Raw genomic sequence first — 13,722 nt, forward strand, 5'->3', positions numbered from 1 at the left:
TAAAAAGCCAATTTTGTTGTATAACTGCTTGAGTAAGAAATCATAGGGCTGTAAAGTGACTTTCTGGTGGTAGTTCAGGAAAGTCTGAAATGGGACTTGTTTGGGGGAAGGCATGTAAATATGTCAATTCCAAAATCTAATGTAGTGTGCTCCCCCCCCCCCCCAAAATATAATTAAGTACCTAGAAATTTTGATAGGTGCCTGAATACTTTTATTGGTATACCCCACAAGTGTGCTAGTATCCTATTATTTTTGTTTTCACAACTTCTCTTGCATTCAAAGCTGGGCCAATACAAATGCCGGTGAGAAAGTATTCCTCTTAAGCAACATATTCCTGGAAGAGTCCTGCTGCCCTTATTTCATGCCTTACTTCTATAAACCAAGTTATGCAAGCATTCTTGTTTGCACCTTTCATTTGCTGTCTGATTGTTTGCCTGACATTGTAATGCAATTCGTTGAGCCAGCTTAACATCTCTGGCCTCTGTGTTATGAAGGGACTTCTGACTCCCCGGTCGTCTTGTATTACTGCATATTGCCATAGGGTGTGTGGAAGGTTAGGCAATGGAGGCGATATGTACCAGAAATAGCCTCATCTACCATCTAGAAATACTTAACTTGTTCTCATCCCTTTTTCTATGCGATCAAGTTCTCATTTCAGAAACTGTTGATTCAGTTTGCAAAATTTTCTCCCTTTAATTATGGTTAAAAGTTTGCCTCCCAGGCAAAATTTGAGCAGGGTTTTGTATGACAGTATGAATACCTTACTAGTTCTCCAGAAGATATTGTGGGTTATACAAAGGTAGTAAGCTGGCTTTCATTGACTACGGTGAAGTTTTATTGTATTCTGTTTTGGTTCACAGTAAAATAAATTGGCAAAAGGTTGGCAGAATCTTTGTAGCTGAGACAAAAATGGCTTTTCATGTGCTGCACGATAATACTGTGTCTAAATCTCTGTCTGCAAGTCATCTGAGATGATGTCAAGGCATTTTCACTGGAATCAGCCTGGCTGTAGCAGGGTAGCTGCCACCTGAAGCTGATGTGATGTCTGCAGAGCTTTCTCAGTGCTTTTCTTTGGTTTAAAATTGATGAGCAAGCAGATAACTGTCTCAGGGGTTTTAGTTGAGACCATGACGCCTGGCTGGATAATTACTCTCTTGAGGCTTCCAAACAGTTACCTTTAAACTTTTTTATATTCAAAACTGTTCTGTCATATTTCTTAGGTTATCTTGCATATTGTGACAATGAAACATGCACGCACATCTGGGTGCCAGTTGTACTGGTTAGTTCTGCGTTCAGAAAGTGACCAAACAGCACAAAATATTTCAAGTATTTGGGCTGGTTAGAAATAACATGCCTGCACTTCTAATTGTGAGACGCTGCTTTGAACAAGATTAATATTTTGTCAGTCTGCTATTGATTTGAAGAGCTTTTCAAAGAGCAGGCAGTTGCACAGAATTAAAATTGGCTGGTGTAGTTGTACTTGCTAACTTGTGATTCGAGATAATATTTAGGAATTCAGCCTGCGAAAAGGCAGATATTTAACTTGTTAGATTTGTCTGTATTCAGTGTCACTAGATAATACTTTTTCTTTACTTTCTGAGGTCATGTAAAGAGGTCATTGCTGTTTTTCAGGTATTTCTCAAAGAGGTAATAATTACAATGTTGGTCGAGGGCGTGGAATGCAAAAGAAATTGAAGCGTAAAGATCGTGGAAGGGGAAGAGGGGGCAATAAAGGATCTGATGGCTTTCATGAGGTATGTGGAATTAAAGCTGAATTTGAAACAATTGTAATTGTTTCAAATGACTGCTTTGCTTTAATGTAAGAGTATTTAAAAATACATACCTTTAAACTTTTTTTTGTCTAGAAAATGACTAGAATTTTCCAACACTTGGTATACGAAGTATAATCGATAACTTAAGCTAATACACAATTTTCTTGTTTTTCTTGGAAATACAAAAAAACAGCATGAAGTGGTTTATGAGCTTTGGTTTTGAATGGTGCATGAACTTCAATGTTAAATGTATCTGAAATAAGTTGTTTTACTGCTACCATTTCACCTCAGATTTTTCATCAAAGAAAATGGACGCCTTCACAGCTTTTCCAGTTTTCATCTGCATCCTTCTCTTTCCATAGCTGTGACCGTGGAAATGGAAATATACATTACCTTGGTTTTCATTTAGTAATTCTTTGCACAGGAATTAGAGAAAACATAGCATTCAGTATTGCCACGGTATTTGTAAATTTCTCACTCCAATCTTCTTTAAATGAAAAGCAATATAAAATTGGTGATTAATGGATCAAATCCGTCCATGGCTAAAAAATATTATTTAAGCCAAATCATATTTAGGTCTGTATACTGCAACTAAAATGTCTGTGGTTCTCCTCCCTCCTGCACTCCAGAGTACACACGGGTGGCTTCTCACTAATGCGGTGATGTGTAATTCATCCATGCTAATTTTTCCCCGTGTTCTCCAGCTGGCCTAACTCTCTGGGGCTCCTGAGTGGTCCCAATTAGATGCTCCTTTCCCCGCTCTGCATGTGGTAGGGAAAAGGGCAGCCATTTGATCTATTAGGACAGTGCCTTGTTTATAGGATGACTCCTTCTGTTGCTGCAGAGCATGCCTTGTCCTCCAGTTCCGTCTCCCAAGCCGTGGGAAGGGTGGAGGCGAGGAGGCAGCTGCAGGCAGGTCCCGGCAGGGCTGGGAGGCAGAAAACAAAAAGCTGGGCTTATGGTTACAGCGAAATAATGAATTCTGTGATGCAGATGCTGAGCTGCGCGGTGTAGTGGGGCAACCACTGAGACTCCCGAGCCGTACAGCGACATCCCTGCGATTCTCGGGGACATGTTGGGAGCATTTCAACCTTCCTCGGGCCATTGTTTCAAGTGATTTGTGGTGTGGGACAGTCACTGATTTGCAGTGCTTCCAGAGAGACTTGGAGCATCGTGTTTATGTGATATTTGCGTTAACCTTGAGGAGGATCAGTTATTAGATTCAAAGCTGCTTTGTCTGAAGTAGCTGAAATTTCTCTGGATTTAATGTGTTCAGAGTAGAAAATGGATCTTGACTGATCCTGGGGTGGCGTTTCTAGCTCAAAGATTTCTGCTTCTCGATGTCAACAAAATCTGCTAATCATTTTTCATGTTAATGTTTTGTGACATTGCTTAATCTGTCGAGCAAAATGAGACAGGATACTTGATGTGCTGATGCTCATGTGTGCTCACGATGCAGTGTGATGACTGTGGAGAACCACATCCACTCCGTTTCAGAAGCTGCTACTCAGCAGGCAGATCCCAGCTCATTTTTGTGAAAATGGGAAATCAGAAAAGCCCATTTCCCTCTATCATCGCATCAGTAGGCAATCACCTAGCACTGCAAAGACAGCATTTGTTTCTACCCTCTGTTGCAGTGTCACACTCAGCAGTTCATTAAAGGCCATCTACTTCCATGACTTCACTAGCTCTGCCAGGCCTCCTCAACATCTGTCCAGGACTCTCTAGTTAGATGAGTTTACCGCAGTTTCTTTAGTTTATCTCAAGTGCAGATGCCTACGGGAATCAAATCATAAGAGGGAACAATTATTTCACTCACCAGGTACATAATAATTCTGACGTGTTAGGTCATGATTGAATTGTGCGTCTCTGCTTTGCGTCATGATATAAGCAAACAGGTTACTTTTCTCCTATTAAAAGAGAACAGGGAGAGAAAAAAAAAAGATAATCTGGAGGTAACAATTGCGTGAGAAGCACGTAAAGGGGAAGGACTGGCAAAGTATAGCCTTGTGGCTAAGATGGTGGTCTGGAAGCCTGGGTGATTACTCAACTCTTGGCTGCCTGCAGAGGTGCCCTTAATTGGGGGTGGTTGGCACTGACTTAATGGGTGCATTGTCAAATGAAGTGTGAGATACTCTGTCCGTTCAGTGAAATTATTTGTGTCTGTTGTAAGAAGTTTCTGATTTGGTTGCACTTGTAAAAAAGACTGTATTAAAGCAGCTAAGAAAAAAGTATGTGTATTTACCTTTGCTTTGAGCTGTGGGTATAATAATTTTAAGAACTTAAAACATGGTGTAGTTAATCACGTTTTGGGGTAACTAGTGCACCAAGTATGCTCTAATATTTTTGCAACTGTGCTTAATAAGTAAACATACGCAGGATATTCGTGTTTCTTACAGGACGGCAAACCAGTGAAGAAATGGGTTAATATGAGTCAGGAGTTCATAAATCAGCATACAGTGGAACACAAAGGCAAACAAATTTGTAAATATTTCCTCGAAGGGAGGTGTATTAAGGTAATTATGTACTGTGTGTGTCGGTCTGCTTCTTTGGTGTGAGGAAGGGGAGAAGGTGCACTGTGCTCTTTTACTTCAGTTGATGCAAAGAAAACCTGTGTGTTGAAACTCTGTGTTTTGATTTCTAATGTTTCGCGTATTTATAGATAAAAGCCAACAGAAGTACTTGTGGAAAAACAACCCCTTCTGTTATACATTTTGAATTATAATAAATTCTACTAAAAATTACTGTATTTGCTTATTAGTATATACGGTAAAAACATCTGTGGTAGTATCATAAACTTACAGTGGCAATGTATCAAATGTAAATATACAAATCTTACAAGGATGGAATCTGTAAATAGGCAATAATTTCTGAATGTATGAGACTATTTCTCTTTTATGTGCTACTGCTAATTTTGAAATATTGAAGGAATTGCTTAATTATGCGAAATTATTTCTCTCTAAACTAAAAAGTGGGTTTGTAGTAATAGTATAGAAGAATTCCCTACCAAAGAATCATCTTCCTTCAGCCAGCAAGGGGGAGGCAGCAGAAAGAAGAGAATGCTATTCAGAGCAGTCAACTGTCGAGCAAAAGCCCTAGCAAGACGGTCTCTCACGACATAAAAAAAAATTGCTATTGTTTCATTTTGAAGCTTATGCTGCTGTGGAGTTGAATCCTCTGATGTCAGACTAGTTCAGGCAGTTGTAAAACACACTTAAGAAAAACCGCATGCTTCTCAAATAACTGAGCGTGTCATTTATATTTGGTTCCTGTGTGTATTTAGAGATAGAACATTTTCTGCTTCTTTTTCAAATGGTCAAAGTAAAGTTGAAATTTAGTATGCTTTTTTTCCCAAACTAGGGGGGAATTGAAGACGATGGATTTGTTGCTGCCTTTGTATTTTTTGGCATGCTATACTCAGGAAGATGAGTGTTTGCTGCCACCTTCAGTTTTAAAACAAGTGGCTGAAAGAGCACTTTGTGTATTTTGCATGAAAATAAATAAAAAAAAAATGCAAAAAACCTCTCCAGCAAAGTAATCCTAGTGTATAACATGATACGGTTGATATAAACTTGATATTGTTTGGATTCTGGTTTTTGTACATGGAAGATTCTTAATATTTTGCTTGTTGGACTTTCTTAAGTTCTCCCACGCACCCTTAAAACGGAACCAGGTTTTCTGATCAAGTGCATAATTGTTTATATGGAAAATAATTTTAGTAAAGTATTTGTTTAAATGCCTTTTTAATGCTAATTGCTAGGTGGAGACAGAGGAGAGAACTGGTATTGTAAGACCAGCTTGTTTACTGTGACTACTGCCTATGTATCTTGTATCCCGATTCAGGAGTTGTTTCTCTGTGTCCAGGCCCCCCTATTTACAGGGTTTTTAGGTCATGTTTATAATGCAGTTTTGTGTTAGTAAACATCTTAAACTTTTTAGTTTAAATTCAGCTAAGGAGGATTTTTCATTTACATATGAAATGGAATTACTCAACACTTCAGATCGATAATGTTTTTTTTCTTGTTTTCTGATTCATAGGGAGAGCAGTGTAAATTTGATCATGATGCAGAGATTGAAAAGAAGAAGGAAATCTGCAAGTTTTACATACAGGGTTACTGCACCAAAGGAGAGAACTGCATTTATTTGCACAATATCCTTTGAAAAACAACAACTTGAATTAAACTAAAAGTTTATATTTACTCTTAATTGATATAAGTGATTTTTAGGGGTAGCTGTTTCTTTTCTTAAGAGACTACATGTCAAAGACTATGTAGACTTGCTACAAGATTAATTTTTTTTTCTTAAATAGTTAGGAGAAAATATGTATAAAATTACTGGTTTCTTTTTGCTTTTAATGTTTTAAACTTCATGTTAGATACTTTTAAACCCCTGATCTGTTCTTGTTTGTTTTAAAGGACTTGTGTTCAATTCTGGAATTGAGACCTTTGTCTTTTTAATAACAATTTTAGAATCGAGTCAAAAGTAAAATTAAAGCCACAGTAATGTAATTATTAGTAGAATGTTAAATGGAACTAGGAGGTAAGTTGGTTATTAGCTTTCAAAATTCTTAAGATACTGTTTTGGAAAGGATTAAGTACTGGTGAAGAATTGAAGGATAGTTGGCAGATGAATTTTATAAACTTGCTGAACAGTGCAAACGAGAAATCAGCCTTTGTTAGGAATCCTTAATACATTGCTTACATGAATTCCCTTGCAAGTTCTACCATACAGGAGCAAAATGTTATCAAGGAGATAAGTGCAAATTTTCTCACGCTCCCCTGACTGCAGAAACAAAAGAGCTGTTGGATAAGGTGAGCGATTCGTAGTCTGTAAACACGAGGTTTGTGGCTAGAAAGAATAGGGGGGAGGTTGCTAAAAATTTCTGTGGGATTCTTAGGGAGTGTGGTGCTAAACACTAACGACGTTAAGCTTCCCTGTTGCTCTTCAGCACAGTAAGTCTGTGGTAGGAATTCCCCTTGCCATCAGTTATTCAGTTATTTTTTAGCCATGTCAGACTCATTTATTTTCACAACTCAAGTTTCTGCCCATGAACTTCCTTTTGCATCTCGTTCTGTGGAAATCTTCATGTACTCTCTAATGAGAAGTGTGGGTTTTATGTTGTCTACCTGCCTAGAAGTTAGATATCATCTGACTTACTTCTGCACTCAGGATGGGGAAAGAAATGAGGTGCCTCCTCTGAATGATTCATGAAATCTTGACCTTTGTGTTAAGTAGGGTATTTGTGTATCATCTCTCCAGTTACTCTACAACAGGCCTCGACAGAAAAGTGGCCTGAGTTTAACACTAGAAACATTATGAATCTTAGAGTAAGTCCTTCAGTTTCTGTCACTTAAAATTACTGTTTGAAGGACGTGGACTTGTGTGAAATTGTCCTTTCCTGACCACAGAAATAGTTTTCTTCCTGGCTGTGAATTGGTGTCCTGCGGAACAAGTAATAACAGATTTATAATTCGTCTGAGTTTTGATGTCAATGCACAGTAGTATTGTAGCAGGTAATTATATTTAAATGGAAAGTGCAAGACTAAATTCAGTTGCACGTACTGCAAAATTAATGAAGTGTTTGCTACGTTGCTTTCTTCTAGGTTTTGAATACTGAGGAGGAGCCACAAAATGAAGATGAGAAAGAGCTGGAGGAACTCAGAAAGCGTGGCATAGTTCCTCTCCCTAAGCCACCACCAGGTGTTGGACTTCTGCCAACCCCGCCAGAGCAATATGCGTTTTCTGAGTCCGATATAGAAAATTATCAAGATCCTTCAGGAGAATATAAGAAAATTCCATCTCTCTTTGAAATTGTTGTGAAGCCTACTGTGGATTTAGCACACAAAATTGGAAAAAAGTACGTTTTAGTATTTTGTGTAGTGTTCTCCTTACAACATGGTTACCTAAGTATTTAAACAATTCTCTTTGCTTCTGTCAGGAGTATATTCTTCTGAGTATATTGCTAAGTTAATGATCTGACAAATATTTGCTGTCATAATTGTTTACTTATTTAATGCTTTCCATAGAAGAGATCTTACTGAGCCTTGACCTTCCAGAAGGTCACTCCATTGGCTCTTGTTTCGGCTCTGTACCTGCCTTGCTTGTCTCCATTTGCAGGTTGAGCAAAGTTAATTTTCTTCTAAACTCTTTTTATAGTTAGCTTTTTCTTGACCGAAGCCAATAGACACTCCTGATGGAGACTTTTGGCCTTGGGATGTTTAAAACTCTTAGTTGTAGCAAATGTCCGGTTCTGCATGTCCTAATAGTGAAAAAATGTTCTACTTCCAGACAAGCTCTGTCATGTGTAATGTATATAGTTACTCTCTTTGAAAAATCATTTTCCTTCTTTCAGACTTTAAGGCTTTCCAACTTAAGATCAAATAAGTATGAACAGATATCTGTAAGAGTGAGGAGGGGGTGGAGATAGCTAATAGGCTGTTGATCTTTGTACGTGCAAAATTTGATTCACTAATTCTCTTTCGCCTACAGGCCACCAACCTTCTATAACAGTGCATCACCACCAAGACCACCGTTTCAGGGAAACGACCCACATTCGCAGCATATGTATAATCCAGGTTCAAGTCCAGGGCCAGGACCGGGCATGTCACAGGGACATAATGGGCCACCAATGCACCCAGGTTCTCCTGGACATCATCCATGCACGGGGCCTCAAGGCCCAGGAATGCCGCAGAGTCCTCCTATGCAGGGTGTTCCACCAGGCTTTCTTGGACCGCAGAACCAGACCGGTATGCCTATGCAAGGACAGCAAGGTGGTCCACCTCTCACACCACCGGGTCTTGGTGGATCTTACAATGCCCCAGGAGTTCAAGGACATATGGTGAATATGCCAAGAGAGAATCATTGTCCTCCGGGGCCACAATACCAGCAGATTCCTGGTGAACGGCAGCCGAATATGAATTACGAGCCTATTCAGAACCCAGCTGATTTCTATGACAATTACTATTCTCATCAAGCTGTACATAACTTCCAGCCAGCTAATAACTCTGGTGGTAAGGACATTTGAAAATAATTGTTCCTTGATAAGGCACTTTGCAGTTGTGCAATATTAAAACATCATGGCGCCAAAGCTGAACAGCTGAAAGAACTCTGGATAGAAAGCCAGACGTCCTGGAATGTCTTCGGTGTATAGGCTTTTTCAGCTGATGCTTTCCAGTCGTGTAATATAAGCCACATTAGTTTTGCTTGATTATGTTTTATCTCCTCTGCTGCAAAAGCTTGTATAGGATACCTGCTAACCGTGGTTTTTTTTGTACTGCAGATGGGACATGGCATGGAGAATTTACAGATCACCAGGGTCACCTCATGGCTCAAGAGTCGCATCAAGGTGGAAGTGAGTCGGACTGCATGAGTAGCCATATGGGCCATAAACCAGCAATTAACGTACCAGATTTTCTTCCGGCAATGCAGAAAGCCCTTTATGTAAGACTTAGTCAAAAGCATCAAAGAGATGGAGACTCTGTCAGCAGCCAGGGTCAGAGGGCAATGAGCAAAGATGAAGGTAAAGATAATTTTGTTAGAGTTCTAAACATGCTTATTGACCATGCATTAGCCTGGAACAAATCTGTTGACTTATATTTTCATCGCGTTACCATTCCCAATTATCGTGAATTTGCAAGTACCAACTCAAATAATGTTTTCATCTGAATATACTTGCTTTCCTTCCTGCCTTGCTCTAGGATTTTAATATAGGCTTAGTTGTTGCATTCCAGTTCCAAGTAGAAAGATCTGTGGATAATTTTTGGATATAATTTGTACTTTTAAAAGGTTCTGTTGTTGATAACTCAATTACTTCTTAAAATCCCTGATTGAAAGAGAAAGGTTATTGTTTCTGTCAGTACTGCAAGTGCATCTTGCATTCTGTTTATTCAGTTGTGCTTCTTGATCTTTTCTGCATATTCCGTTTCGCTAGAGGAGTATTTTTTCCTCTGTGATATCTGAAGTTTGCACTGTTTAATCTGAGTGTCTCTTCTGTGACCTGGACAATGGAGAGCAGTAAGCCTGCAGATGAAATTGAGCCACGCAGAGTATGTTTGTCCCTTGGCCTGCTCCCTGCTGCACCCTTTTCTGGGGCTGCTAGGTTTTGTGACCAGAAATGCATCTTCTATGTGACCAAAAGGCAGTTGCTGTATGAAATGTTTTTGAGGACATTGCCAATATAATTCTGATCAAATGATGAGAAGTTGACTGGAGATGCAGCTCTTCGGGCTACATCCAACACCAGAGCAACCTAGACTAATCTCCTGTGAAGTGAAGGCTTCTCACCAGTGCTGTAGAGTGACTGGTCCTCCCATTTAGAGGGCTATCAAAAAGCAGTATAATGGAAGAACGTTCCTATTAGCTGCCTCCAACAACGTGTCACTCCCTAATGTTGAGTATTTGTGTGACGCAAGAAGCATTGAGGAAACATGCATTTTTGTGCATTAGATACCGGGGATGATGGTGGGCTTCGTTTCCATTTCTCACTTTCCTGATCCAGAGTAGACTACTAGTCTCCTTCGGTGAGTAGGCCAGTTTAGGATGTGGAACAGAGCACACAGCTGTGTTGATAAGGCTTTCCAGTAAATTGGAGAAAGTAGTTAAGAATTTTTCCTTTAAAATTAAATATTCTTATTTCTTCCTGTCCTGCATCTTGACCTCTCCCCAAAACCTTGTGAACTGGATTGTAATGAAGCAGCAAAATTCCACATTTGTAATTTATCTGTTTTTAACACTGCTGTAAGGTGCCGTTGTACTTTTTGTTCTGCCATCCCACAATGAAGGTGATTTTCACCAAGACTCATATTTTAAATGTTTTTTTTTTATTAGCACTGGTAGAAATAATTGTTTGAGAGTAGGTTATTTTCCCAGATTAATATATTGACAGAGAGATATGTGGAGAGAATGTGGCAGAGTTTGGGAGTATCTCAACTAGCTACAGGTTTTTGTTAAGTCAGTTCTTCGTTTAAATTGATTTTTGTGATTTTTAGATTATGTTTTTTTCATACAGGGAGTGATGACTTCATCTCAGGTCTTCTCGGTTTGATTTTACTGAGAAGTTACCCTTGATACAAGTAAATGTCTTGTATTCCCTCATGATCATTTGCTTGAATAATAATTTTTTTTTTTTTTAGATGACAATGTCAACTGGTATTCCAGTAGTGAAGAGGAAGAGGGGAGCAGTGTTAAATCAATACTAAAAACCCTAAAGAAACAGAGCGAAAACTTTAGGAATCGGCAACAACATTCCGCAGAGCAGCACATGCTTGGTATTCCTACTGATCCGAGACTGGCAAAAGAAAAAGGCACAGGGCCTCAGGCTGCTGACCCGAGACTTCGGGCCTCCCCGAGGTCCAACCCCAGAAAGCCTTCGGAATCTGCGTCCTTGGACCCACGGCTTGTACGAGATCCCAGGATGCACAAGGTCAGTGAGGGTGGTCACGCCAGCTCGTCCCTTGGGGGAGCAAAGCTAGATTTGCACCACCCGCACACTGGAGTTAAAGTCAAGCAAAAAGGGATTGATGATGATGAAGAGGACTCAGAAAGAGAACTGAGAGAACGTGCTTTTCTGATACCGTTGGAACCTTTGCCTGGTGTAACGTTAAGGGATCCCCGATCTCAGCTTAGGCAGTTCAGCCACATTAAAATGGATGTTACCCTGATGAAACCAAACTTTGCTAAGCATATTGTATGGGCACCTGAGGACTTGCTCCCAATACCTTTGCCTAAACCTGACCCCGTCTCTTCAATCAATTTACCTCTTCCTCCACTCATTGCTGACCAGAGACTTAATAAACTGCGGAATTTGAAAAATGATCCCCATCCAAATGCAATGCCAGCTGACCCGCGACTAGCTGCAAAGGCGAAAAACAACTTAACAGGCAGGAGCAGCTATTTGGATCCATCTGCGGATTCGCATGCCAGTAGCTCAAGCAAATTAGGAGATCCTCGCTTACAAAAAAACGTTGATCCCAGACTCCACAGACTGTCGAGTGCAGATACGCATCATGGAGTCGCAAAGGATTCACACTCTCCGAAGTTTGACCCCCGCCTCGCCAGATCTGCTGCTGGCTCATCGCAGCCATCGGAAGCTGCGACTGCTAAGCCTGACCCAGATGCTCTCCCTCCATACGCACCCAAATTATCCTCGAGCGGTGTTAGGCTGGGAACTCCGGGCTCGATACTGAGCGGTATTAGTTTGTATGATCCAAGAGATCACAGCTCATCATTGGATGCAGCTCCAGCTAGTTCAGGAGAGAACGGAGAGAACCAGAAAAAAAGTATTTTGAAAAATTCTGGTAAAAGTGAACCCAGTCTCTCAGAAGATACATCGCTGCAGAAGGCTGCCTCAAACGTGGAAAAAAATACAGAAGGATCAGGAGAAGCTACTTCAGATAAAGCAAATAGCACCAGTAAATCTCAGGCTAAACACTCCAGCACTGCACCTGCGGTGCATAATCTTCCTATCCAAGCTTTATCGGGATTAATCAGACCGCAGTACAGCGACCCAAGGCAGGTTAGACAGCCTGGACAGGTAACTCAAACACAGGATAATGATCCAAATGGGGAATCAGATGATAAGTCATTAAAAGATGTTTTCAAGACTTTTGATCCAACTGCTTCACCGTTTTGTTAGCAATTGATTTTAAGTCTTTTTACTGTTGTGAATATTGCAGTTTTCTGCTGTTTTGTAACTGGTTTACCTCTTTGCTTTATTTATTTTTAAATTATAATTATCAACACTTTTCAGCTGCTAATCTCAGAACCACATGCAGTTATACAGTATGCTATAGTGTTTGCAAAGCTGTGGTATTTTCTATATAATACTTTTCCAATTTCAGGGAGACTAATAATTGACATGTAGAAAAAACCCCCATGTATTGTGTTAGAGCTGATAAAAGCACTTTCATTGTAAATAAGTCATTAAGAAAGTCCGAAGACCTGTATATGTGTGAGCTGTCTCTTTCATAAACAACATTTAGATATGATTGCCACATTTGTATGATTGTATAGATACAAGCAATATTATGTACATTACTGTGAGAGACACTGTTTAACAAGGATTGTCTGACGCATCAAGCCAAACCTACTAACTGATTTAAAACCTACGTAAATGATTTAAAAGGAAAACGTTGATCCTCCTTTTCAGATCAGTGATGTAAGACATTGACAGTTTTTATTCATGCAGTCAATATTCTTAGTGTAAAAGAGACCTATATCGCATATTGAGGATTAAAAATGTCATATCTTTTAAAAGTATTTTATTCTATGCTGTATATAGAAGAAATTGTGAAGTACATAACTAGAAGAAAGTTACTGTTAAAAGTGGAGAATACCTAAGTTGTCTAATACAAAAAAAAGGTTTTTATTTAATTTTTTCACGCATACACAATTCTGATTAGTGCTATAAGTTACATTGTGGTGTTCATGTATTTCAATGTATTTTTGTATTCAGCTGCTTAATTTGTATTGCTTTTTTTGTATTGATGTAACTGCAGTACTTGTATTCATGGTGTCTTTATGACATTTTTAACAAAAAAATTAAAAAGGGTACAGTTAAAGTCTGGTAATGACTGTGATGTTGACATGTTGGCAGCTAGTTCAATGTTGGGGAAAGAACAGTGGGGGTGCCTGAAGGATGAAGGTGACTAAAACTGTTGGGTTTGGTGCAGTCGCTTCGCCGCTTTACGGTCAGATGGTAGCGGGTTTTTAAACTAACCTTGTACTGAATCCAATGGAGTTAGCTTGCTGCGTGGTTCCAAGATCAGACTGCTGATTTGGAGAGAGTCATCATTGTTCTCTTACTACAGTTACCGGCATCACTATGAGAAATGTCATGCATGTTCTTTAATTTCCGAAGATGTTGCATGCCAAGAGCACAACTGTCCTCAAAGCCTCTCTTGTTTTGCCTTTTGGGTTGCTTTTTATATAGAGGAAATGTAGTCATACCTAG

General features: G+C 39.5%; 1 protein-coding gene across 1 annotated transcript in view; it reads left to right on the plus strand.

Moving 5' to 3' along the window:
* Positions 1 to 13,330, plus strand: part of ZC3H6 (zinc finger CCCH-type containing 6) — a 29,345-nt gene extending 16,015 nt beyond the window's left edge. Inside the window, exons 5-12 of the mRNA XM_054196849.1 lie at positions 1,633 to 1,754; positions 4,172 to 4,288; positions 5,811 to 5,922; positions 6,474 to 6,583; positions 7,376 to 7,629; positions 8,262 to 8,782; positions 9,052 to 9,291; positions 10,904 to 13,330. Of these exons, the coding sequence (XP_054052824.1) occupies positions 1,633 to 1,754; positions 4,172 to 4,288; positions 5,811 to 5,922; positions 6,474 to 6,583; positions 7,376 to 7,629; positions 8,262 to 8,782; positions 9,052 to 9,291; positions 10,904 to 12,405 (2,978 nt within the window). The 3' untranslated portion in view covers positions 12,406 to 13,330. The remainder of the gene's footprint in view (positions 1 to 1,632; positions 1,755 to 4,171; positions 4,289 to 5,810; positions 5,923 to 6,473; positions 6,584 to 7,375; positions 7,630 to 8,261; positions 8,783 to 9,051; positions 9,292 to 10,903) is intronic.
* The last annotated feature ends 392 nt before the right edge of the window (positions 13,331 to 13,722 follow it).

Source organism: Rissa tridactyla, chromosome 3 (assembly GCF_028500815.1).
Source record: "Rissa tridactyla isolate bRisTri1 chromosome 3, bRisTri1.patW.cur.20221130, whole genome shotgun sequence".
Classification (NCBI taxonomy): domain Eukaryota; kingdom Metazoa; phylum Chordata; class Aves; order Charadriiformes; family Laridae; genus Rissa; species Rissa tridactyla.